Raw genomic sequence first — 26943 nt, forward strand, 5'->3', positions numbered from 1 at the left:
ACCCTCTTTCGGCCTTTGTAGTGCTGCAACATTGCTTCCTTGCTGTTAAGACATCTTTCTTTTGCTTCATTCCCCTGCCGTTGGTTGTTTGCAGAGCACTAAACACTAGGACTGGGTACTTAATTATATTACTTCTCCATATCTAAGAGGAGCAGTAAGTAGACTTCTAAACAAAATTTGAACAAAACTTGGCATATCTGGTTTGAAATGAGTTTCAAAGCCACCTTCAACTTAGTATCTTCATGATTTGAGCAATTAAACATGGTTAGTAGCAGAAATGAGGTACGAATGATACTCGTCAGATGTTTCTAGAAATATTGTTATAGTTAAAACTAAATTTCCTTTTTCCCTTTTTTTTCTTTTCTGACTCTTTAATCATCATCTCCCCATTATCTTCACCCCCCAGCCTCTGTAACCACCATTCTGCTCTCTGCTTCTATGAGTTAAATTGTTTTAGATTTCACATATAAGTGAGAGTGTTGCAGTATTTGTCTTTCCGTGCCTGGCTTATTTCACTTCATAATATGTTTTCCAGTTCCATCCATGTCACTGCAAATGAGTGAATTTCCATCTTGTTTTTAAGGCTGAATAGTATTCTATTCCATTGTGTATACAAGTTGAATATCCCTAATCTGAAACACTTGGTACCAGTTTCAGTTTGGGGAACTTTTTAGATTTTGCAATATTTGCAGAATACATACTGGCTGAACATTTCTAATCCAAAAATCTAAACTTCGAAATGCTCCAAATGAGCATTTCCTTTGCGTGTCATGTCAGTTTTGGATTTTGGAGCAATCTTTATATACCACATTTTATTGTCTGTTTATCTGATCTGTATAGACTCAACTTAGATTGATTTTAAAATCAACTTAGGTTGATTCCATAACTTGACTATTGTGAATAGTGCTGCAGTGAACATGGGAATGCAGACATCACTTAGACAAACTGATTTTAAATCTTTGAGGTAAATATCCAGAAGTGGGATTGCTGGATCATATGGTAACTCTAGTTTTAGATTTTTAAAGAACCTCCATATAGTTTTCCATGAGGCTTGTAGTAATTTACATTCCCACCAGCGGCGTTCAAGACTTCCCTTTGCTCCACATCCTCAACAACACTAAATATTTCGTCTTTGTGATAACAGCCATTCTGACAGATATGAAATGATATCTCATTTTGATTTTAATTTGCATTTCCCTAATGATTAATGATGTTGAGCTTTTTTTTTTTTTAATAGATCTGTTGGCCATTTGTGTGTCTTCTTTTCAGAAATGTTTATTTAGGTCCTTGGCCTGTTTTTTAATTGGGTTGTTTTTTTTGTTTGTTTTCTTGCTATTGAGTTCCATATTATTTTGGATATTAACCCCTATCAAATGTATAGCATGCAAATATTTTTTCCCAACCCATAGGTTATCTCTTCACACTATTGTTTTCCTTTGCTGTACAGAAGTTTTTTAGTTTGATGTTATCCCATTTGTCTGTATTCGCTTTTGCTCCCTGGGCTTTTGGGGTCAAATCCAAAAAAAATCATTGCTCAGACCAATGTCAGTGGGTTTCCCCCTGTTTTCTTCTGGTAGTTTTTCAGTTTCAGGTCTTATTAAGTCTTTCATCCATTTCGATTTTTGTATTCGGAGTGAGATGAGGGTCCAGTTTCATTCTTTTTATATCCAGTTTTTCCAACACCATTTATTGAAGAGACTATCCTTTTCCCATTCTGTATTTTTGGCAATTTTGTCAAAGATCACTTGACCATACATGCGTGGGTTCATTTCTGGGCTCTCTATATTGTTCCTTTGGTCTATGCGTCTGCTTTTTTTGCCAGGACCATGCTGTTTTAATTACTATAGCTTTGTAGTATAGTTTGAAATCAGGTGGTTTGATGCCTCCAGCTTTGTTCTTGTTTTGAGACAGGGTCTCATACTGGCACTCAGGCTGGAGTGCAGTGGCTCAATCACTGCTCTCTTCAGCCTCCGCTTCCTGGGCTGAAGTGATCCTCCCACCTCAGCCTCCCAAGTAGCTAGGACTACAGGTGCGCCCCACCACATCCAACTATTTTTGTATTTTTGTAGAGGTGGTGTCTCCCTGTGTTGCCCAGGCTGGTCTCAAAACTCCTGAGCTCCAGTGATCTGCCCGCTTCAGCCTCCCAAAGTGCTGGGATTACAGGCATGAGCCACCATGCCCAGCCCAGCTTTCTTCTTTGTGCTCATGATTGCCTTGGCTATTTGGGATGTTTTGTGATTCCATGTGAATTTTAGGATGTTTTTTCTATTTCTATGAAGTATAATATTGGAATTGTGATAGGAATTGCATTGAATCTGATAGATCACTTTGAGTAGTACAGACATTTTAACAATAGTAAGGCCGGGCACAGTGGCTCACACCTGTAATCTCAGCATTTTGGGAGGCCAAGGCATATGGATTGTGTGAGACCAGCCTGGGCAACATGGCAAAATCTCATCTCTACAAATAATTTAAAAATTAGCCAAGTGTGGTGGTGCATGCTACTTGGGAGGCTGAGGTGGAGAATCACCTGAGGCCGGGAGGCAGAGGTTACAGTAAGCCGAGATTACACCACTACAGTCCAGCCTGGATCACAGAGCAAGACCCTCTCTCAAAAATAAAATAAAAATAAATCTTCCAAACCATGAACATAAGATATATTTTCATTTATTTGTGTCTTCAATTTCTTTTATCAGCATTTTATAGTTTTCAGTGTACAGGTCTTTTACCTCCGTGGTTAAATATGTTTCTAAGTATTTTTTTTTTTTTTTTGTAGCTATTGTAAGTGGGATTGTTCTCTCGGTTTATTTTTCAAACAGTTGTTAGTTTACAGAAGTGCTGCTGATTTTGTGTGTTGATTTTGTATCCTGCAACTTTACTGTATTTGTTTATTAGTTCTAATGGGTTTTTGGTGGAGTCTTTAGGGTTTTCTATATATAGGATCATGTCAGGCCAGGCTTGGTGGCTTATGCCTGTAATCCCAGCACTTTGGAAAGCTGAGGCAAGAGGATCACTGGAGCTCAGGAGTTGAGACCAGCCTGGATAACATAGCGAGACCCCATTTCTACCAAAAGAAATGAAAAAATTAGCCAGATGTGGTGGCACATACTTGTAGTTTCAGCTACTTGGGAGGCTGAGGCAGGAGGATCACTTGAGCCCAGGAGTTGAGGCTACCACAAGCCATGATTGTGCCACTGCACTCCATCCTGGATGACAGAGCAAGACTCCATCTTGCCAAAAAAAAGTTATGTAATTAGCTAACTGACATTTGTACTTCTTTTTCTATTTGGCTGCCTTTTAATTGCTCTAGTAAGGACTGCTAATACTACAATACTATGTTGAATAGAAGTGGGGAGAGTCTTGTTCTAGATTTTAGAGGAAAAGCTTTCAGTTTTTCACCATTGAGTATAATGTTAGCTGTGGCCTTCTTAAATATGGCCTTTATTGTGTTGAGGTACATTCCTTCTATACCTAATTGTGTGAGCATTTTTATCATGAAAGGATGCTGAATTTTGTCACATGCATTTTCTGCATCTAATACGATGATCATAGGGTTTTTGTCTTTTTTTTGGCAGTAGCAGGGGCAGTTTGAGACAGATTGCTATTAGTTCTTCGTTAAGTGTTTGGTAGAATTCAGCAGTGAAGCCAGGTCCTGGGCTTTTCTTTGATGGGAGACTTCTTATTACAGATTTAATCTCTTGTTTCTATTTCTTCATGGTTCACTCTTCATAGATTATATTGTCAAAGAATTTTTCCATTTTTTCTAGGTTATCCAATCTGTTGCCATATGATTGTGCATAGTAGTCTCTTATCCTTTGTAGTTCTGTGATATTCATTATAAAGTCGTCTCCTCTTTCATTTCTTCATTTCTGATTTTTTGAGTCTTTTTTTTTTTTTTTTTTTTTTTTTGGAGACAGGGTCTCACTCTGTCATGCAGGACGCAGGTTGGAGTGCAGTAGTACAATCTCGGCTCACCCTCCTGAGTAGCTGGGACCACAGGCATGTGCCACCATGCCTAGCTAATTTTTTTGTATTTTTGGTAGAGACAGGGTTCACCATGTTGCCCAGGCTGGTCTCGAACTCCTGAGCACAAGTAATCCACCTGCCTCAGCCTCCCAAAGTGCTGGGATTACAGGCATGAGCCACTGCGCCTGGCCTATATTCAAATTTTTATACAACATATCTTTAGATTTCTTTTTTCCTTAAGAGATGGGATCTCACTGTATTTCCCAGGCTGGTCTTGAACTCCTGGGCTCAAGCAATCCTCCCGCCTTGGCCTCCCAAAGTGCTGGGACTACAGGTGTAAGCCACCCTACCTGGCCTCTTTAGAACTTTTTTATCTTTCAAAACTGAAACTCTATATACCACTGAAGAAAAACTCCTTGTTTCCCTTTTCCCCTATTCTTTGGCCACTTTTTTAATTTAAAACAGACTTTATTGTTCCAGCCTCCAGCCCTGCTCTGGAATTTTACTTCCCTTTGGTATAGATTGTCGAAGACAGGAAATTTGAATCATCTGTTAATTCCTTTTTTCTAAAATAACATATCCAGCACTTCAGCCCTTCTTAATGTGGTCAAACCTGGGGTCAAGATAAGGGCCCTTAAGTTAATACATTGAGCACACCTGCATCTCTGCAGAAGGACAAGCATCAGGACTCTGACTTGTCTTCCTCACTTTGAGACAGCCATTGGCCAGCCCATTGATACAGATGATGGACATGTTACTTTATAGAAACAGCTCTTACCTGAAAGTCCTCATTTTCTGTTTGGTAATCACTCCTTGGCATTCTGACCACACACTAGCACGTTGCTTATGAAATGCTAGATTGCCCCTTAAGCTGTGTCAGTATTCCTTTCTGCTACCTAGAGTTTGCAATTTACTTCTGGATCTGAATGTAATTAGTCTGTTTAAATTGTCATTGTTTTAACTTTTCCATGCATTTCATGCTATCTTCTAAGCCATTCTTCTCAAAGGCAATAGTCTAGAGAAGGTTAACAAAGGATGGTACACTGGTTTTATTTGGGTTTGTTTCTTAATAGACTTTATTTTTGAGAGGAGTTTTAGGTTCACAGAAAAACTGAACAAAAAGTACAAATAAGTTTTATATGCTCCCCACACACAGAGCCTCCCCAACTATCGATCTGCTGCTCCAGAGTGATACATTTGTTATAAACAGTGAACCTACACTGGCAAATCATTATGAACCAAAGTCAGTAGTTTACATTTCATTTCACTCTTTTATGAGTTTTGACAAATGTATCTATCATTATTATATACAATATCGTTTCACTGCTCTAAAACTCCTCTGTGCTCTGCCTGTTCATCCCTCCCTTCCCCCACTCACTGGCAACCACTGATATTTTTATCGTCTCCATAATGTCAAATAGTTGGAATCATATGGTATGTAGCCTTTTTAGATTGGGTTCTTTCACTTAGTAATAATGCATTTAAGGTTCCTCCATATCTTCATGGCTTAATAGCTCATTTCTTTTTAGCACTAAAGAATATTTCATTTTCTGGCCTCCTGAATAGCTGGGACCACAGGCATATAGCACTGCCACAGCTGGCTCTGTGTTTTGTTTTTTTTTTTTTAACTTTAATTTCAGTATCTTTACTGAACTCTATATATGAGAGCATGAGATTTTTTTTTAAAGTACTGGTATCAGGAATGATTGACAAGTTTTGGTGAATAAGAATCATGATTTGTTTCTGTTGCTTTGGGACTATAAACCTCGGGACAACTCAGGGTAGAACAAGTATCTGCTCTATCACTCTGGTTCAGTTTCATAATAAACGAATGACATGTAAAATAAGCAATGCCAAGCAAGAAGCCATAGCACTGCTGACATTTAGAGATAGTATTTGATTCCTAAACCTATCCTGAAACTTCTGGTTTTGTGGTCTCCCTCTGGACGGTAGTACACAGTTTTGAGAAACGCTGTTCTGTCATGAAACTGCAGAAACTGACACTGGTGAGCCACCAAGACCTAAACTTGGGTCTAAATTGAGAATATGACCCAACTAAGTCCTGGACTCTACAGTTCTTGAGGTTGTTTGGACTGCTTAGTACCATTGATTTAATCAAAATTGACCTATGACTAGCGGTTATTTTATAACTATGCTTCCCTAACAATAAGGTCATTTTTAAAAACTGCTGTTGGCCGGGCGTGGTCGCTCACACCTGTAGTCCTAGCACTTTGGGAGGCCGAGGCAGGCGGATCACGAGGTCAGGATATCGAGACCAACCTGGCTAACACGGTGAAACCCTGTCTCTACTAAAAATATAAAAAATTAGCCGGGCTGCGTGGTGGGCGCCTGTAGTCCCATCTACTGGGGAGGCTGAGGCAGGAGAATGGCATGAACCTGGGAGGCGGAGCTTGCAGTGAGCTGAGATCATGCCACTGCACTCCAGCCTGGACAACAGAGCGAGACTCCATCAAAAAAAAAAAAAAAACTGCTGTTGTACTAATTTTTAAAACTCCATTTGTAATCAGTGAGGATTTATGTAGCCCTGCTGTTAACCTAACACTATCTTTTCATTCTGCATGGCACATTATTCCCAAGGATATCATTTCCTAAGACACTCTTGAACACTGTAAGAGGTTTTTCTATTAAAGGAGACAGGCTTTTCTTTTCCTGATTAGGGAGTGCTGACTTGCCAGTCACATAGGCTAGGCTCCTGACTCTCTTTACACTTAATCTTCTGATTTTCTAAAGACCTACGAATTGGCCAGGCATGGTGGCTCACGCCTGTAATCCCAGCACTTTGGGAGGCCAAGACGGGTGGATCATGAGGTCAAGAGATTGAGACCATCCTGGCCAACATGGTAAAACCCCATCTCTACTAAAAATACAACAATTAGCTGGGCGTGGTGGCACGCGCCTGTAGTCCCAGCTACTCTGGAGGCTGAGGCAGGAGAATCACGTGAACCCAGGAGACAGAGGTTGCAGTGAGCTGAGATCATGCCACTGCACTCCAGTCTGGCCGGCAGAGCAAGATTCCATCTCAAAAACAAAGGACCTAGGAATCAGGAACTTCCCATCTGGGACAGTCTAGGGAGTACTTCCTATGTAAAAGTTAATGATGTACTTGTCAAACACTAAAGAGTCATAAGTAGATGTCTGAATTTTTTTGTTTTGATTTTTTTTGTTTGGTACAGAATCTCAATTTCTAGCCATGTGTGATTATAATGTAAGAAAGACCTGGGCTGGGCGTGGTGGCTCACACCTGTAATCCCAGCACTTTGGGAGGCCAAGGTGGGCAGATCACAAGGTCAGGAGATCGAGACCATCCTGGCTAACATGGTGAAACCCCATCTCTACTAAAAATACAAAAAAATTAGCCGGGCACGGTGGCGGGTGCCTGCAGTCCCAGCTACTCAGGAGGCTGAGGCAGGAGAATGGTGTGAACCCAGGAGGCGGAGCTTGCAGTGAGCCGAGATCGTGCCACTGCACTCCAGCCTGGGGGACAGAGCGAGACTCCATCTCAATAAAAAAAAAAATAAAAAAAAAGGGCCGGGCGCGGTGGCTCACGCTTGTAATCCCAGCACTTTGGGAGGCCGAGGCGGGCAGATCACGAGGTCAGGAGATCGAGACCACGGTGAAACCCCATCCCTACTAAAAATACAAAAAAATTAGCCGGGCGTGGTGGCGGGCGCCTGTAGTCCCAGCTACTCAGAGAGGCTGAGGCAGGAGAATGGCGTGAACCCGGGAGGCGGAGCTTGCAGTGAGCCGAGATCGCGCCACTGCACTCCAGCCTGGGCGACAGAGCGAGACTCTGTCTCAAAAAAATAAAAAATAAAAAAAAATTAAAAAAGACCTGTTCTTCTTATGAATAATAACTTAGAATCACCTTTATATCCAGGTATGCCCCTTTCCGGCCAAAAAAGGGAAACTCAGGAGGGCTGAATTGCTAGGGTTTAGGGTGGGGAAGTTTGGGCATGAAATAACCCACGTTAGTATTTACTGAGTCTTTGCTGTTTTCTCCATTAAGATAGGGATGTGGAAGGAATGCTTTAGGAATAATCTTAAGTTTGTTTTTTTTTTTTAATGATCTGTAAATTTTCCCAAGGGAACAAGAGTTACTTCATATTGAGCCAAATAGCAATCAGCTTTCCAAAGGCCTTCTTTTCTTTTGTGCTTTCATAGACTGTCCTCTTTTTTTTTTTTAGGCCTTTGAACTGGCCACAGGTGACTATTTGTTTGAACCTCATTCAGGGGAAGAGTACACTCGAGATGAAGGTGAGTCCCTTTAACCATGGATGTGTGTGCGTGGTATTTACACTTTCCACATTTAGCTAACATCATTTGTTAGTACTGAAGAGCCTTAGTCTTGTTAGTGTGCAAAGCATATGTAAATCCCAGAAAAGTTAGAAATATAAAAGACATTTTATATTAGGTTTTTAGATATTTTCTGAAAGATACTAAAGAGCTCTGTCAGAGTCAAAAGGCCACAGTTTACCTAAAACTTCTGTGTGCTGGACAAATTTTTCTTCAACATCTAGTTATCTTCCTTTCTATATATATCAGTGGTTCATTCTTTACCAAGTTTTTTACCTTTTCATCAACCTGTTGCTCAATTATGCCTCCAAATTTATTTAGAGGTCAGTTATTTTAATATACACACACTACTTGAATGCAGAGACTATATCCTATTTCTATAAATTCTGCCAACATTTAGCATTCTTTTTTCCCTTTTCTGAATATAAAACTGTAATTTTTTCTTTTTTGGAATTCCATTTTAAAACAAAGTAGAATGGATTTACATGTTGTGGTAGCCAGTGGGAAAAGCCTAAGCTGCCAGTTACTTTGAGAGACTGTGGAAGCAGGCAACTGTGTGTGTCTGATTTTTCTATTATGATGGCATCCAGATAACTAAATGGGTTAATAATTTGAACAAACAAAATGTGTTTTGGTGTTGTTTTTTTTGAGACAGAGTCTCACTCTGTCACCAGGCTGGAGTGCAGTGGTGCGATCTCGGCTCACTATAACCTCCACTTCCCTTGTTCAAGCGATTCTCCTGCCTCGGCCTCCCGAGTAGCTGGGACTACAGGCGTGTGCCACCATGCCCAGCTAATTTTTGTATTTTTAGTAGAGACGGGGTTTCACCATGTTGGCCAGGATGGTCTCTATCTCTTGACCTCGTAGTCCACCCACTTTGGCCTCTCAAAGTGCTGGGATTACAGGCGTGAGCCACCACGCCCAGCCAAGAAAATGTTTTATACAGTTGATCCAGCTTATGTTTTATTTGTAGGATTAATGAGGATTATTTTGAGAGATCACTAGAGCATCTACCCTCCCAATGTAGAGAACATGTTCTTTACTTTTTGTACTTTCCTTGAGTCTTTGGGAACGCATATTTCATGCTCTATGGAACCAAGAGTGCTCTTTGTTTCTCAAAATGTGGTTTTCTGGGATATTAATAGGTAATGTTAGTAGGATCTGCTACTATTTCTAATGAATACCATTTGGAAAATGCTATGCTATCTAATTCCCATGAATGCCTATTTGAGTAGGTACAGTTTGGACATATTTTGTATATATAAGCCCCATGTTAGAGGATACTATAATTACTACTTGATTTTACCTACTCTCTGCTTGCTATTTTTCTGGGTTATAGGTTTGGGGTTATAGGCTTACACTGTTTGGGGTTATAGGCCTAGAAACTAACTACTATGTTTGTTTGGGAGGGTAATTAATTTGTTTTCTCTTTACTTCCCTAGATTCTCCATAAATGTTAGTGTGTGGTACAGAACACATATAGTGGCTAGAATTATATCGAGTGTCACCTTAGGCTACCAAACCTGAAAATTTTAATACATATGCAGAGTCCCAAATAAGGGGACAAGGAAAAACCATCTTCCCTAGATATTTAGATTCTAATTTATTCCATCCTATACCAGTTAGTACTAATAGTCCTTAGGTCAAACATCAGCCCCGCCAGTGCTGTTCTACTGCAGTTTGGCCTATAAGAGCAGGAACAAGCAAACCCTTACCCCTGACTAGTGTGTGCATAGTTTGTTACGAGTCATGGTAGGACAGGAGCCTGAGTACCATGTCCTCTACTCTGGCTTTCCACAACCCTAACTGATGGGATAATACTTGATAATTTTATCTGTCAAGTATATCAATCCTATCATAAGCCAAAATAGGTTGCAGGAATTAAATGTAACAATTTCAAGGGAATTCCTTAGTATAGGAAAAATATTTAAAGAACCAATATTTTACTTAGAAGTTATACTTAAGTTTCTAAGAACTTTAAGAAGCTCTCTTAGAAATTATAGTCTTAAGTTTTTCCGTGGTATTCTCATTTTGGTTATTGTTAATGGTAAAAACACACTTGCAGGTCCTGCCAAAAACCAGCAGAAAATTCTTGGCATGCAGGTACTTGTTACCAAACCATAAATTCAGTCAAAACTGCTCAAAGGTTGTAGGGAAGTCATAAATGTGAAGTCCTCTTTAAATGACACCACTAACTCCTTTACATGAGAAAGATAAATCCTGAAACCTTCACAAATTCCCAGATAATATGGATGTCTCTAGCATGTTATTTCCCCTATAAGATACAAAACTGGAAATTTAACCCTTAATGATTCTGTAACTACAGGATAAAAGTATTTTATAAAGCTTTTTTTCTGGCCAGGAGTATTCTGCCCAGGTATGGTGGTTCACGCCTATAATCCCAGCACTTCAGGAGGCTGAGGTGGGTGGATTGCTTGAGCCCAGGAGTTTGAGACCAGCCTGAGCAACATGGCAAAACCCCATCTCTACAAAAAATACAGGCCAGGCACAGTGGCTCACACCTGTAATCCCAGCATTTTGGGAGGCCAAGGCGGCAGATCACTTGAAGTCAGGAGTTCGAGACCAGCCTGGCCAACATGTGAAACCCTGTCTCTACTACAAATACAAAAATTAGCTGGACGTGGTGGTGTGCACCTATAATCCCAGCTACTCAGGAGGCTGAGACACAAGAATCACTGGAACCCAGGAGGCAGAGGTTGCAGTGAGCCGAGATGGTGCCACTGCACTCCAGCCTGGCGACAGAGCAAGACTCCATCTCAAAAAAAAAAAAAAAAAAAAAAAAGTTTTATATTCTTAATTTCCGTCACCTGCAGAGAGAAAAAAAAAAATAAAAGGCAGTAGATCTACCTGAGGTGTGTGTACTGGTTGGTCCCAGACTCACCTGGTTAAGAAGCTGCATGCCTCATGGTCCGTGGCGCTCATGGTCCGTGTTCATACTGTGATGGTTACAGATCATCAAGTAGCTATACTTTAAAATGTTTGTGCTAATCTTTACTTTTAAAAAGAGATTTTCGGAAAAAATTAAAAGCTTTAGACAAGACATAAGATCATTGGTTTTCATTTGAGTTTTAGCTCATATTAACCCTGAAGTTTAAGTTAGGCCATTCATGCTTTTTGAAGTTCTACTTTCTCATCTTTAAAATGGGGTATCAGCCAGGTGGTGGCTCAGGCCTGTAATCCCAACACTTTGGGAGGCCAAGGCAGGCAAGAGGATTGCTTGAGCCCAGGAGTTTGAGACCAGCTTGGCAGTATGCCAAGACCTCATCTCTACAAAAAATGTTTTAAGTCAGCCAGGTGTGGTGGCACATGCCTGAAGTCCTAGCCACTGGGGAGGCTGAGACAGAATGATCACAAATAATAGTTCTAGAATGCCTAACACATATTTGGACAGTTTTTTATCTTACCTAAAGAACCTACCTGAACCTAGATACATAGACAAAATAGAAGTAAAGATGAAGATAAGCCTCCAAAATCCAGAATGGGACTTGCCAGACACTATTGGGTGACCAACTACCTGAAATAATTCTTGGCCTTCCCAGTCAGTCTTCCCTTCAGTATCCTTGGTTTTATTTGTAGTTACTTTTAAACAGCTAGTCCTTGAAAAAGCTATTCATAGAAAAACCTCTTTTACAGCGTGTCCTCAATCTGTTCTTCTCACCCTTCTATTTTAGACCACATTGTGCACATTATAGAGCTGATAGGCAGAATTCCAAGACACTTTTCCCTCAGTGGGGAATATTCAAAAGACTTCTTCAATCACAGAGGTAGTATTGTTACATGAGTTTTAATGTAGGACCCAGGGATACTTCAGGAAGCAGAGCATTCACACCAAGATTGTTTTTGTTTATCACTGAATCCACAAAAAGTTGACTTTGTGAATTCTCCATTAGTTGGATAGAGTCTTCCTCTTCCCATTTAGGATAGAAAGCAAGCCTGATATGCTTTACAAAGAGGTGTGCATGCTACTCTTTCTGCTATTTTCTAGAGCTGCATTTGTTACTCTTGTTACGGATCTTTTTTTTCCCCCTCTTGAAATGTTCGAAATATACAGATCACATTGCATTGATCATAGAACTTCTGGGGAAGGTGCCTCGCAAGCTCATTGTGGCAGGAAAATATTCCAAGGAATTTTTCACCAAAAAAGGTAAAGTAAATGTGCTCCCAGACATTAAGGAGGCAGAAGTGTTTAAAAATGAAGAGGTAAGCACATATTCCCAATGTCCTACAGAATGATGGGCCTACCTTGAATGCTAACCTGTGACTTAGCAAAGAGGTAAAAAAAAAAAAAAAAAGTGGTCAAGAGCAGAGACTGAGCCGGGCGCGGTGGCTCATACCTGTGATCCCAGCACTTTGGGAGACCGAGGTGGGCGAATCACAATGTCAGGAGTTTGAGAACAGCCTGGCTAACATGTTGAAACCCCGTCTCTACTAAAAATACAAAAAATTAGCTGGGAATAGTGGCGGACGCCTGTAATCCCAGCTACTCAGGAGGCTGAGACAGGAGAATCGCTTGAATTCGGGAGGCGGAGGTTGCAGTGAGCCGAGATCGCACCATTGCCCTCCAGCCTGGGCAACAAGAGCGAAGCTCTGTCTCAAAAAAAAAAAAAAAAAGCAGTGACTGGAGCCGGGCATGGTGGCTCACGCCTGTAATCCCAACACTTTGGGACTCCAAGGCAGGAGGATCACTTGAGTCTAGGAGTTCAAGACCAGCCTGGGCAACACAGGAAAACCCCATCTCTACAAAATTTTTTTTTTAATTAACTGGGCATGGTGGTACACACCTGTGGTCCCAGCTACTCCGAAGGCTGGGGTGGGAGGATCACTTGAGCCTCAGAGGTCAAGGCTGCAGTGAGTCATGATTGCCACTGCACTCCAGCATGGGCAACAGAGCAAGATCCTGTCTCGGGGGAAAAAAAAGAGCAGAGACTGGAGCCAGACTGTCAAATCCTAGCTACTCCACTAGCCATGTGACCTTTGACAGGATCTAACTGTGCCTCAGTTTGCTGATTTCTTAATGGAGATAATAATAATGTATACTTCTTACTAACTTAGTTAATATGTATAGTGCCTGCATGCAGTTGGTTGATTACTTCTATAGCACTTCTGAAAAATGGGCAAATTTTTTGCTGGCCTTTGGTCTAAGAACTGCCTCTACCAAAGGGCAGGTAATTTAAGCTTCTTACATAAGGGCAGGGACTACATCTCACTCATCTTTGCATCCCAGTGACACCTAACACAGTCACTCGAAGTACATTAGTCATACAAACGAACTTTACACTTTTTAGTTTTATGTATTTGTTATTACAAAAAAAAAAAAAACTTCCAATTTTTGACTTGATAATGTATTTCTTAAGCATTGCAAAAAAAAAAAAAACCTGAAATGTGAAAACCTGACCTAGAAGCATCTAGGAAATGGTCTGGTTTTTTTACCCCCATTGTGCCATGGTTCCCTTTTTCCTCACAACTTCTACAGAAGTGCTGAGAAAAATGACTTTTCTCAGTCCTTGGCAGAAGCCATCCTCAGAAACATTACCCTTTCTTAAACCTCTTTTTAGGTGGGAAAATTGTAAAATGTTTCATAAGAGTTCCTCCTCATGTGCAGTCAGATTAAGGCATGTGTGTTTACCAGGTAGGTAATCAAATAGGCACTCACTGCTCACAAAAGAGACTTAAAATTTTTATTTTTTAAAAAAAATTATTATTATTATTATTATTATTGAGACAGGGTGTCACCCAGGCTGGAGTACAGTGGCACGATCTTGGCTCACTGCAACCTCCACCTCCCAGGTTTAAATGATCCTTCTGCCTCAACCTCCCAAGTAGCTAGGACCACAGGCATGTGCCACCATACACAGCTAATTTTTTTGTATTTTTGGTAGAGGCAGGGTTTCACTATGTTGCCCAGGCTGGTCTTGAACTCCTGAGCTCAAGTGATCCACCCAACTCAGCCTCCCAAAGTGCTGGAATTACAGGCGTGAGCCACTGTGCCTGGCCAACTTAAAATTTTAAAGCAGCATTTGCCTTAGCTATTAAAAATTGACTCTCTTTTAAAAATTTGTCACTTCAAAGAAGCAATTAGGTTGATATTCCAGTATAGTATAGAGCAGCGGTCCCCAATCTTTTTGGCACCAGGGACTGGTTTTGTGGAAGACAATTTTTCCATGGACGGGGGGGTGGGGGGGGGCGGTTTGGAGATAAAACTGTGTCACCTCAGATTGTCAGGCATTAGGTTCTTTTATGGAACATGCAGCCTAGATCCCTACCGCAGTTCACAGTAGGATTCACACTCCTATGAGAATCTAATGCAGCCACTGATCTGACAGGAGGTAGAGCTTAGGCAGTAATGCTTGCTGGCCCACCACTGACCTGCTGCTGTGCAGACCTGACAGACTGCAGACTGGTACCACAGGGGGTATTGGTATAGAGTATGTGAAGCTGTTGTATCTGAAAGCTGTGTAGGATTTGGGGTTTTTTTTGTTGCTTTTATCCATGCTTGACATGATGTTTTAATTTTAAATTACTGCCTCACTGTAAAGCAACATTTACTAAACTATTGAGCACATGCACACACACAAAAAGAGTATAAGCAAATTATTCTCAGTATGTGGTGCTAGAGTGCCTCTGCACACCATATGAGACCATGTTGAAGACACAGGCATTTCATGTTTATTTTAGTAGTAAATACCTAGTTCTTGATTGTCACACCCAGTTTGACTGGGACCAAAAAAATCCTAGAATAGGGGAGAAAACAAATTACCTTAAATTTTTAGAGCCTTATGAAAAATAGAGGCACTTCTTTCTGAGGCATATGTCAGAAAAGAAATGCTTTGTGAATGAAGGATTAGATTCTGATTGCAAAATTTGATTCCTCACAGACTACATGGATTAGTTCGTGGGTTTCCACAAGAGTACCTTGTCATTTGTCTGTGTTGATCAGTGGCTTTTTCTATACTGTCTTCACTGCAGGTGACCTGAAACATATCACGAAGCTGAAACCTTGGGGCCTTTTTGAGGTTCTAGTGGAGAAGTATGAGTGGTCTCAGGAAGAGGCAGCTGGCTTCACAGATTTCTTACTGCCCATGTTGGAGCTGATCCCTGAGAAGAGAGCCACTGCCGCCGAGTGTCTCCGGCACCCTTGGCTTAACTCCTAAGCCCCTGCCCAGCACCACAGCAGAGATCACACACTGACCCTCCGCCCTTCCCCTCCAAGCATTTTCCTCTTCCCTTTTCAGGGTGAAGCTCTTCCTTCAAGAGTTTCTAGATCTTGTTTTTTTTTTAATCCAACATGTTCATTTGGGTTTGCTTACTTGACCCTGTGGAGATCCCCACAGCCATTGGGCATCCTAGGTGAATTTGGCCTTGGTTGGGCTCTGCCAAAGACTAACGGACTAAAATGTGAAACAGCCTCTTGCCCTGTACCTTTCCTTCCCATTAGGACATCCTTTAAATTATAAGCATCCTTTTTGAAAAGAGCTATGAAGGTGTATGAGCCCATCCTTTTATTCATTGACTCTAAGAGTCAAATTTTCTAGTGCATATCCTATTGCCAGCATAAGGATGAGGAGGGGAAAGGGTGTTAATTCTGTGTACAGCAGAGACATTAAACCTGCTGTGTCCAGGCTGCATCATCTTCCTGGACTGTTTCTGTTGTTCTCTATGTTCACATTTTTTCCTGCAACTTTTAAGCTACTATCTTTTTTAAATAGCTGTATGAACACCAAATTTGGGTACCATTTTATCACTGTTCAAAGCACTGTCAAATTCCTTTCATCCTTTAATAGTTAAGATCTTTGAATCTTCAGTCTGATTTTTAATGTAAGCAAAAACAGAACCATTGAATTGTAATTTCTTGAGAACCTCAGGTGTTCTATAAACAGTCCTTTCCTGTATGTCTTCTATTACCCTAAGACCAGAGTTATTTTGGTTGGTTGTTTTGTTTTATTTTTTGTTTTTGTATCCATGGCTGGCACTTTACTCATTGCACTTGAGTTTATTGCCCCATGACTAAAGGATCAGGATGACGGTAGAACGGAGATCTGGGTTTCAGAGCTTTCCCATTTAAGAAAAATAGATCTTGAGATTCTGATTCTTTTCCAAACAGTCCCCTGCTTTCATGTACAGCTTTTTCTTTACCTTACCCAAAATTCTGGCCTTGAAGCAGTTTTCCTCTATGGCTTTGCCTTTCTCATTTTCTCAGAGGCTCGAGTCTTTAACCCCAAATGAAAGAACCAAGGGGAGGGGTGGGATGGCACTTTTTTTTTGTTGGTCTTGTTTTGTTTTGTTTTTTGGTTGGTTGGTTGTTTTTTTAAGATTAGCCATTCTCTGCTGCTATTTCCCTACATAATGTCAGTTTTTAACCATAATTTTGACATGATTGAGATGTACTTGAGGCTGTTTTGTTTTAATTGAGAAAAGACTTTGCAATTTTTTTTTAGGATGAGCCTCTCCTAGACTTGGCTTAGAATATTACATATTCCTCCAGTAATACTGAAGAGCAAAAGAGAGGCAGGATTGGGGTCACAGCCGCTTCTTCAGCATGGACCAAGTGGGCCTTGGGGATTGCAGCATTCTCGAAGTGGCTATAGGACTCGAATTTACAGAAAGCCACAGAGGTGCAACTTGAGGCTCTGCTAGCAAGCCACCAGTGAGGCTGTTGGGTAACCACCTTTCTATACAGGAGATTGGAATCTACTTTGTCATTTATCCACCAACAGTGACAAAGGAAAAGTGGTGCCGTTATGCAATCCACTTAACTCATAAACATATTACTCTGAGTAACTGGCCAGCCATTCATCGGATCCTTCATTGGGTACTCCTGAAATCAGACATGTTCCTGTAGAAAGAATTTTAAGTTAGGCTTTCTATGCACCTATCAAGAATCAAGAGAATAGATTGTATCAAACAACGGCAGGGAAATCCTTCAGCAATTCTAATCCACTTTGGGTTTTCAGCTGTTTTTACATCTAAAGCAATAGACTAGAACTGAATTACCTTCTACATTGTAAAATCACAATTGTGGAATTACATGAATTCTGGTGATATTAAGGTGAAATAAAACACACAAAAGGCCCTATTTTAACAGTTGATGTGACAGTAAATTTTAATAGAACCTGTAACTTCATTTTGGCAATGCTTCTCCTCCAAATAAGGGCTTTTTTCCCCTATTTAAGGAGCCAGATGGATTGAAAGATGTGGAAATAGGCAGCTGTAGATCTTCCAAGTACCCCACGTACCTTTATTGAGCTTAATTATAATACTGTCAAATTGCCACGATCTCACTAAAGGATTTCTATTTGCTGTCGGTTAAAAATAAAGCCCTAAATACATTTTTATTCTTTCTACTGAGTGCATTGTCTGTTTTCTTTGTAAATGCCATACAATAAACAAATTATTTAATAACCTACATGTTTCCAAAAATCTCTGTTCATTTATTGTCCAAATTGCTCTGCCCTGAGTAAAAGGAAAAGATTGGTTGAGTATGCTTTTTTAATTTAAATATGCAATGAAACTGTACACACTGCACACTTGCCATTTTGTGGGGTTCATAGTTTTGCTTCTAGTTTTAAATTGGGAGTGGGGTAGAATTAACAGCCAAATTAACATTTGTGGAATACTGTTTTTCAGCCTTTTTTTTTTTTTTTTTTTAATTGTTTTTCCCTACATCCAGTAGCACTTTCTTTCAGAAGATTTGTCAGGGGTTGTTGTTTTTCTCAAGTTATAAATGCATGGTATGTGCAAAATTCAGAAGACTTAGAAATATAAGCTCTTATTAAGGCAATGGCATGATGTATTACACAGGCTTTCATATACTTATCTCTTCATTTCTTGGATAGATTCTTGAACTGTCTGGGCCAGAGAGCACATTTTTGAGGCTTTTAATAAATATTGCCACTGGGCATGGTGGCTCACACCTGTAATCCCAGCACTTTGGGAGGCCAAGGCGGGTGGATCAGTCAGGAGACTGAGACCATCCTGGCCAACGTGGTGAAACACCGTCTCTACTAAAAATACAAAAATTAGCCAGGCGTGGTGGCGTGCGCCTGTAGTCCCAGCTATTCGGGAGGCTGAGGCAGGAGAATCACTTGAACCTGGGAGGCGGAGGTTGCAGTGAGCCAAGATCACGCCACTGCACTCCAGCCTGGGCAACAGCAGGACTCTGTCTCAATAAATAAATACTGCGTAACTTATCTGGACAACTAGCAGAATGGTCGGACTGTTTTTCTGTATACACCAGTGTATGAACGGGCCTATTATGAATCACTAGTTTGTGCCCTGCCCCCTCCGCACAGGAATATCGTTATAATTTGCATATTGGATTACTGGTGAGGTCATAAACTTGTTTTCATAGGTATTTGCGTTTTTTGATTATTTGTGTAAATTGTCCAGCTTTCTGTTGAAGTGCTTCTGTATTTGATGACTTGGTCAGGACTCGTTATATACCAGAGATAAATTGTTATTTTTTGCTTCATAAACTTGTCTAGTTTTTAATTTTCATTTTTATTTGTGGTAGTTTTTAGTGTTATTCGTCTTTCTCCACCTACACCTGAACTACATAAATTGTTCTAGTTAATTTGTTCTAATTGTACAATACTTAGAACACAGTGTTTTCATAGTGTTAAAATGTAACCTATTGGAATCCATTAAACCAGTTTGTTCACCAGACTGACCAACCTAGGCAGGCCCTCCTACACCTGTGTTAAATATATGGACCTAGAATTCCCAGAGTTTGGGGAAACCTTAGTGCTGTTATAGGAGAGCTTGTAGCTATCTCAAAAGAGCCAACAAACAGGTGGGTTTACAACCCCCTTTAATTCAGAATTTGTTCTGCGTGTCCACAGGGAAACTGTTTAGCTGCTGCAGAGCAGTCCCAGCTTATAAGTGGACTTTGTTACTGCCCATTCTTTTCTTTTGAAACCTGAACTCTTACCAGTTTAGCCTTATAAGGAAACTGCTTTGCCCTTAGATTATTGTATCACAGAAAATTGGTGATTTGCTGATAATTGAACTTATATTTGCTTTAAAATAAGGCCTTATGGCCGGGTGCAGTGGCTCACACCTGTAATCCCCACACTTTGGGAGGCCAAGGCAGGAGGAACACTTGAGCCTAGGGGTTCAAGATCAGCCTGGGCAACATAGTGGGACCCTGTGTCTATAAATTTAAAATTAGCCAGATGTGTTGGCTGGCACCTGTAGTCCCAACTACTCAGGCTGAGGCAGGAGGATTGCTTGAGCCCAGGATTTCAAGGCTGCAGTGTGCTATGATCACGCCACTGCATTCCAGCCTGGGCAACAGCATGAGACTCCATCTCTCCAAAAAATAAAAATAAAAAAAAAAAAAAATAAGACCTTAAGGCACCAGAGAAGCTTGAATAGCCAGTGCAATTTGGGAGTTAGCAAAGCATTGGTAGCATAAAGCTCTTACAAAATCTTCAGAATATTAATATAGAAAAGTGACTATAAACCTGAGGCCAACTGAGAAGGAAGTTTGTTTTTGTGTTGTTAAAGACATTTAAGTTGGAGGTTTGGGAAGGTAGATTCCAGTAAAATAAAGGTTGGAGTTTAAAAACTACATGTGTAGGCCGTGTGCGGTGGCTCACGCCTGTAATCCCAACACTTTGGGAGGCCAGGGCGGGCGAATCACCTGAGGTCGGCAGTTCGAGACCAGCCTGACATGGAGAAACCCCATCTCTACTAAAAAAAATACAAAAAAATGAGCTGGGCGTGGTGGCACATGCCTGTAATCCCAGCTACTTGGGAGGCTGAGGCAGGAGAATCACTTGAACCCGGGAGGCAGAGGTTGTGGTCACCCAAGATGGCGCCATTGCACTCCAGCCTGGGCAACAAGAGCAAAACTTCGTCTCAAAAAAATAAAAACTACAGGTGTAATACGCATTTATCTTTAAGCCCTCGCAAAAATATTAATCCACACCAAGTCTTTATGATACAAGAGAAATACCCCAGTTTAAAGGCCAGGACACTTGAGATAATGTTAAGTGTTTAGAAATTTGGGGCCGGGCCGGGCACAGTGTCTCACGCCTGTAATCCCAGCACTTTGGGAGGCCAAGGCCGGTGGATCATTTGAGGTCAGGAGTTCGAGACCAGCCTGGCCAACGTGGTGAACCCCCATCTGTACCAAAAATTTAAAATTTAGCCAGGCATGGTGCTGCACACCTGTAATCCCAGTTACTCGAGAGGCTGAGGCAGGAGAACTGCTTGAACCTGGGAGGCGGAGGTTTCAGTGAGTGGAGATTGCACCACTGCACTCCAGCCTGAGCAACAGAGCAAGACTCTGACTCAAAAAAAAAAAAAATTTCAACCAGAGAATTAAGCAAGTTTACTTCAGTACGTAGTTGTGTTTACAGGCTGCACCATTTCTTGTAAAGGGAGGAGAGTTTCTAATACATATGATGTTCAACTTGATTTTATATCCTTCCAAGTTCACTTTTTAAAATAATAATCGCTGCCTGTTGTCCTTAATTTAGATCTAGTTTTTGCCCATTTTAATACAATAACAAGCGTTGCCCTCCAAATGGCAGAATTAGACTGCTGAAGTGCATTGAATGGCAGCTACCTGCCATATGAGCTATGTTGTTAATAGTTGTGCCACTAAGACGTGATTGTTCGCATTGGTTGCTTTGGATTCACTAGGATAGAGGAGAGAGTGGTTGATATTGGAAATAAATTTAGTAGACCTTATTATAAATCCTTTGAAGATAGATGACAAAAGTGAGATGGGTTTTCAGGGTTGGAATCCTTAACCATTCATCTTCATCAACTTAATTTACAACAAAACAAACATGTATCCATCAACATATAAGGATACCAGAATCTAATCTCTGTCCTGATAAAGCATTCTGATAGCCAGGTATGGCTCAGGCCTGCAATCCTGGCACTATGGGAGGCTGAGGCGGATGGATTGCTTGAGCTCAGGAGTTCAAGACCAGCCTGGGCAACATGGCAAAACCCTTATCTACAAAAAAGACAAAAATCAGCCAGGTGTGGTGGCGCATGCCTGTAGTCCCAGCTACTTGGGAGGCTGCAGCAGGAGGATTGCCTGAGCCTGGGAAGTCGGGGCTGCAGTGAGCTGTAATCACACCACTGTCCTCCAGCCTGGGCAACAGAGCAAGCAAAACCCTGTCTTAAAAAAAAAAAAAAAAATTCTGATAAATGCCCATTTCCACAGAAAATTTAAGTAATTATGAAAACCTTTAAAAATGCCTCTGTGATTCCCACCTGTTGGTATTCATATAATCCATTTGCCTTCAGTGTGGGCTGAACTTTCTTCTGTTAGAATAGGGCAGAAACAATGGGATATCACTTCTGAGACAGTTACAAATGGTCTGGCTTCTGCCCATGCACACTGCCTTGATCTCCTTTCAAACCCTTGTTCTGGGAAACAAGCTGCCATATGAGTAACCCTAAGGAGAGGCTAACAGCCAGCAAAGAACTGAGACCCTCCAGCCCAACAAACTGTGAAAAACAATCCTGCAAACCACCACTGAGCTTGGAAGTGGATCCAACACAATTGCAGCTTGTGAGAAACCTTGAGGCAAAAACACGTAGCTAAACCTTGTCAGGATTCCTGATCCACAGAAACTGAGATATGTATGTTGTTTTAAGCCACTGCATTCTGGAGTAATTTGTTAAGCAGCAGTAGGTAACAGGATTGTCAGGTCATGAGCACTGAGGATATTCTTCAGGTTCACATTTCACCTATAAATGACTGGCCCTTCCTATTTTGACCATATCTACTCAGGGCTGTCAGTGAAGCTTGAGCACCATAACTGACTCTACAGAACACCAAAGCAGAGAGAGGCAAGCCAGAGTGAGAAAAGAATAAGTTGACTTCATAAGAGGAGTGCTGACATTACTGATCATTACTGATTTTTTTTTTTTGAGACGGAGTCTCGCTCTGTCACCCAGGCTGGAGTGCAGTGGCACAATCTCAGCTCACTGCAACCTCCGCCTCCCGGATTCAAGCAATTGTCCTGCCTCAGCCTCCCGAGTAGCTGAGATTACAGGCACCCACCACCATGCCCAGCTAATTTTTGTATATTTAGTAGAGACAGGGTCTTACCATGTTGGCCAGGCTGGTCTCGAACTCCTGATCTCAGGTGATCCACCTGCCATGGCCTCCCAAAGTAACTTTTATATGCTTTCAAAGGTTAATGAGATTTGAGATGCCTTTAAGAATTTAAAGATAAATCCCTTGAAAAGAGCTGATAAAACATTAGCTATGTATCTGAACCAAAATCATTGCTGTTATTAGATTGAATTCTGACTTTCTTTGAAGATAAAGCACAAGATGAAATACTGAGTCATTTGACTCATAAAAAGATTTGCAGATCCCTCCCCCAGCACTGATCATTAGTAAACATCGACTCCTACTTTTGTGAAACTCACTGTTCTGGCAAGAGCAAGGTGTGGGTTATAAGCAGATGCACCTTAAGCCCTCTAGCAGCTTCTGCAGACCACTAAAATTGCCATTGCAGTGAAATATTTTGAGAATAGACTTTTTTTTTGAGACAGGGTCTTGCTCTGTTGCCCAGGCTGGAGTGCAGTGGCACAATCATGGCTCACTGCAGCTTCAACCTCCCAGGCTCAAGTGATCCTCCCACCTCAGCCTCCCAAGTAGCCAGGATTACAGGCGTGCACCACCATACCCAGCTAATTTTTGTAATTTTTGTAGAGATGGGTTTTTGCCATGTTGCCCATGCTAGTCTTGAACTCCTGGCTTCAAGTGATCCTCCCACCTCAGCCTCCCAAAGTGCTGGGATTACAGGCGTGAGCCACTACGCCTGGCCAAGGATAGACTTCTGGAAATTTTTTTTGTACCTCTTCAAAAAGTAAATTATGAGATAAACGATAGAAAAGTCACTAAGCTACAGAATTTGTCAAATTTCGTCATTCATCAAGCTTGCGTAGACACTGGACTGTGAATTAATTAATTTTTTTTTTTTTTTTTGACACGGAGTTTCACTCTTGCTGCCCAGGCTGGAGTGCAATGGCATTGATCGCGCCATTGAACTCTAGCCTGGGCAATGAGAGTGAGACTTTGTCTCAAAAAAAAAAAAAAAAAATATATATATATATATATATATATATATACACACACACACAAATGTGATCATTCTCATAAACTAGCTGCCATGGACCAAGTGACTAGATCAAATCCCATTATGGAAGTTTCCACCACCAATTTAACTGTGACAACACTGGGATACTCATTCCTAGTGACTGAGCAGGTTGTCACAGTGCATTGGCCAAACACACAGCTGACAGCCAAAGATAGGAAAACGTTCCTGTATCACTGATCGGTTGATCAAGCAACAAGATTCATCTGTTCGGCTTTTTGCCCACACTTCACCTATGAGAGAACAGCACACCCAGGTAGTTTCTTTACTAACTAAATGGACAAGGACCAGAAAAAACACCTTTTCCTCAGAATTGTTCACTGCAGACAATCAACAAAACCCTGTTTTTATGCACCACCCCCCAGGGAGGGGACAGCCTAAAGAATCGATTTTGGTCTTGGCTTTTGCTACAATGAACTGTTAACCTAAATTGAATTCCCCTTTGGAGGCCAACTGAAGATTCACTATTTAGTAGCTGGTCCTCCATATCTGTGGATTCCACTAAGCAGATTCAATCAACCACAGATGTAAAATATTCAAGAAGAAAAGCCAGTAAAGAATAACAATACAGGCCGGGCACGGTGGCTCACACCTGTAATCCCAGCACTTTGGGAGGCCGACGCAAGCAGATCAGTTCCAGACCAGCCTGGCCAACATGGTGAAACTCCATCTCTACTAAAAATACAAAAATTAGCCAGGCGTGGTGGTGGGCACCTGTAATCCCAGCTACTCGGGAGGTTGAGGCAGGAGAATTGCTTGAACCCGGGAGGTTTAGGTTGCAGTGAGCCAAGATCATGCCACTGCACTCCAGCCCGGGCGACAGGACGAGACTCTGTCTCAAAAATAAATAAGTAAATAAATAAATAGATAAATAAATAAATAAATACATACATACATACATACATAAGCCAGGTGTGGTGGCACATGCCTGTAATCCCAGCTATTCAGGAGGCTGAGACAGGAGAATCGCTTGAACTTGGGAGGCAGAGGTTGCAGTGAGCTGAGATGGCACCTTTGCACTCCAGCCTCGGCAAGACAGCAAGACTCTGTCTCAAAAATAAATAACAATACAACAACAAATACAAATTAAAAGCCACACAGTACAAGTATTTACATAGCATTTACATTGTATTAGGTATTATAAGTAATCTAGAGATGATTTAAAGTATACAGGAGGATGTGCATAGGTTATATGCAAATACTACGCCATTTTTAGCTGAGGACTTGGGCATCCATGTATTTTGGCATCTGCAGGGGATCCTGGAACCAATCCCCCTATAGATGACTATATGCCAAATCCAAAGTTTTTGAAAAAAAAAGTCATCTATTCCTATAACAAATTACTTGAATGTAAGTAACACATTTCTGAAGCTGGTAGCCAGTTCTGGTTGAGTCAGTGTGGGCACCATAAGGAAATGTGATATTTGGTTCCCAAGAGGAAAAAAGTCTCCAGAGATTTTAGATCCTATCACCCACTCTTCATAAAACTTCCTGGTGGATGTTAAAGGATTCAGGTTCTGATGGCCCCTCCATTCCTTACCTACCTTGAGCATATAAGAAAACAAAATATGAGAAGGGAGAAGTAAAAGACCCCCTACACCTCACCCTAAAAATGACCCAGCACACGTCCAGCCACCTCTTCAGTAGCCCTCTTAGAGCTGGTTGGGCATTTGTGTGTGTGTGTGTGAGAGAGAGAGAGTGTGTGTGTGTGTGTGTGTGTGTGTGTGTGTGTGCTATCAGACACAGACCTGGGAGGGAAGGCCCCTAGAGATGGACCCATTTAGCCGTCTCGCTTTACAGAGGAGAGGCCTCAACAAGGTGAAGCGATTTGCTGCTGTGCGGAATTAAGAAGAGGCCTTGGATCCCATCCCCAGCAAGTGAGCACTCCCTGCACCACTCAGCCTCTGAATATCTTTGAAGTGGGTCACTGCAGTTCTGCTTCCCCGGAAAGAGTACAGTAGGAGTTCTTGTCTCAGGAGACTGTCCAGTTTTAGTGTTATAATAAAAGCCTTCAGGCTTCAGACCTATAGCAGCCAGGAACAAGGAAACTTGGAAGAACAAGTTCTTATCTCTGAAGAATTTGATTCCCTAGTTTTCCACTGTCTGGGAAATAGATGACCTGTGGTATAAGAAAAACAAAAGAACAAAAGATTGCAAGAGTTTAAAATCTGACATTTTAAAAACCAGTATAGGCTGGGTGTGGTGGTTCATGCCTGTAATCCCAGCACTTTGGGAGGCCAAGCCGGGTGGATCACTTGAGGTCAGGAGTTCGAGGCCAGCCTGGCCAACATGGTGAAACCCTGTCTCTACTAAAAATACCAAAATTAGGCTCACGCCTGTAATCCCAACACTTTGGGAGGCCAAGGCAGGCAGATCACAAGGTCAGGAGATCAACACCATCCTGTCTCTCCTAAAAATCCAAAAAATTAGCCAGGCGTGGTGGCAGGTGCCTGTAGTCCTAGCTACTTGGGAGGCTGAGACAGGAGGATCACTTGAACCCGGGAGGCAGAGGTTGCAGTGAGCTGAGATCAGACCATTGCATTCCAACCTGGATGACAGAGCAAGATACTATCTCAAAAAAAATTACAAAAAACAAAACAAAACAAAAAAACTATGTATCAAAAATACATAAATAAACACTTCCCTATGTATGCTCAAATTTTGACTTCAGTTCTACCTAGACATGCAAATTTCCTCATTCATGTGTAAGATAGTACTGACTGTCATTCAAGTAAAAACTTAGGTCTTTTAAAATGTAGTGTGAGAAAAAAAAAGGCAAACATAGAGGTGTGGTTGCCCTTTGATTCAGTAATGCCACTTGGGAAATTATCAACAGAAGCAAAAATTTTATTATCTATGATAGCAACCCTAAATGTCTAATAACCAAGGTCTGGTTTAAAAAATGGTATACCAGGCAGGCTCAGTGGCTCATGCCTGTACTCAACACTTTGGGAGGCTAAGGTAGGAGGATGACTTGAACCTAGGAGTTCGAGAACATCCTGGACAACATGACAAAACATCGTTTCTACAACAAACAAAACAAAACAAAACAAAACAAAATTATTATAGCTGGGCAGGAGGTATGTACCTGTAGTCCCAGCTATTCAGGAAGCTAAGGTGGAAGGATGACTTGAGCGCCAGGAAGTTGAGGTTTCAATAAGCTGTGATTGTGCCACTGCACTCCAGGCTAGGCAACAGAGCAAGACCCTGTCTCAAAAAAAAAAAAAAAAAAATTGTGGTACACCAGTGCTGTGGAGTTTCTGGCTTTGAATAACCTAAATTAAAAATATTGCAAAAACATAAAAAAGGGAGCTGAGCACGGTGGCTCACGCCTGTAATCCCAGCACTTTTGGAGGCTGAGGCAGGCGGATCAGCTGAGGTCGAGAGTTCAAGACCAGCATGACCAACATGGAGAAACCCCGTCTCTACTAAAAATATAAAATTAGCTGGGTATAGTGGCGCATGCCTGTAATCCCAGCTACTTGGGAGGCTGAGGCAGGAGAATGGC

The 26943-nt window shown here is 41.4% G+C and overlaps 2 protein-coding genes across 5 annotated transcripts in view; one reads left to right on the forward strand and one right to left on the reverse strand.

Moving 5' to 3' along the window:
* The window catches only part of SRPK1 (SRSF protein kinase 1), an 84306-nt gene extending 66602 nt beyond the window's left edge, over positions 1-17704 (forward strand). For 2 of the 3 annotated variants that reach the window (XM_055262862.2, XM_055262861.2), the window contains 3 exons: positions 8172-8241; positions 12353-12445; positions 15268-17704. In XM_055262862.2, the coding sequence (XP_055118837.1) occupies positions 8172-8241; positions 12353-12445; positions 15268-15452 (348 nt within the window). In that variant the 3' untranslated portion in view covers positions 15453-17704. The remainder of the gene's footprint in view (positions 1-8171; positions 8242-12352; positions 12446-15267) is intronic. The other variant, XM_055262863.2, reaches the window with a different exon arrangement.
* Positions 17705-24544: 6840 nt separating this feature from the next.
* LHFPL5 (LHFPL tetraspan subfamily member 5) overlaps positions 24545-26943 on the reverse strand; it is a 37375-nt gene continuing 34976 nt past the window's right edge. Inside the window, exon 4 of one of the 2 annotated variants that reach the window (XM_055264481.2) lies at positions 24545-25554. The gene's annotated coding sequence lies outside the window, so the exon portion shown is untranslated. Of the gene's footprint in view, positions 25555-25582; positions 26643-26943 lie in introns of those variants that run through there. The other variant, XM_063632190.1, reaches the window with a different exon arrangement.

This window comes from Symphalangus syndactylus, chromosome 23 (genome assembly GCF_028878055.3).
Source record: "Symphalangus syndactylus isolate Jambi chromosome 23, NHGRI_mSymSyn1-v2.1_pri, whole genome shotgun sequence".
NCBI classification, from domain to species: Eukaryota; Metazoa; Chordata; class Mammalia; order Primates; family Hylobatidae; genus Symphalangus; species Symphalangus syndactylus.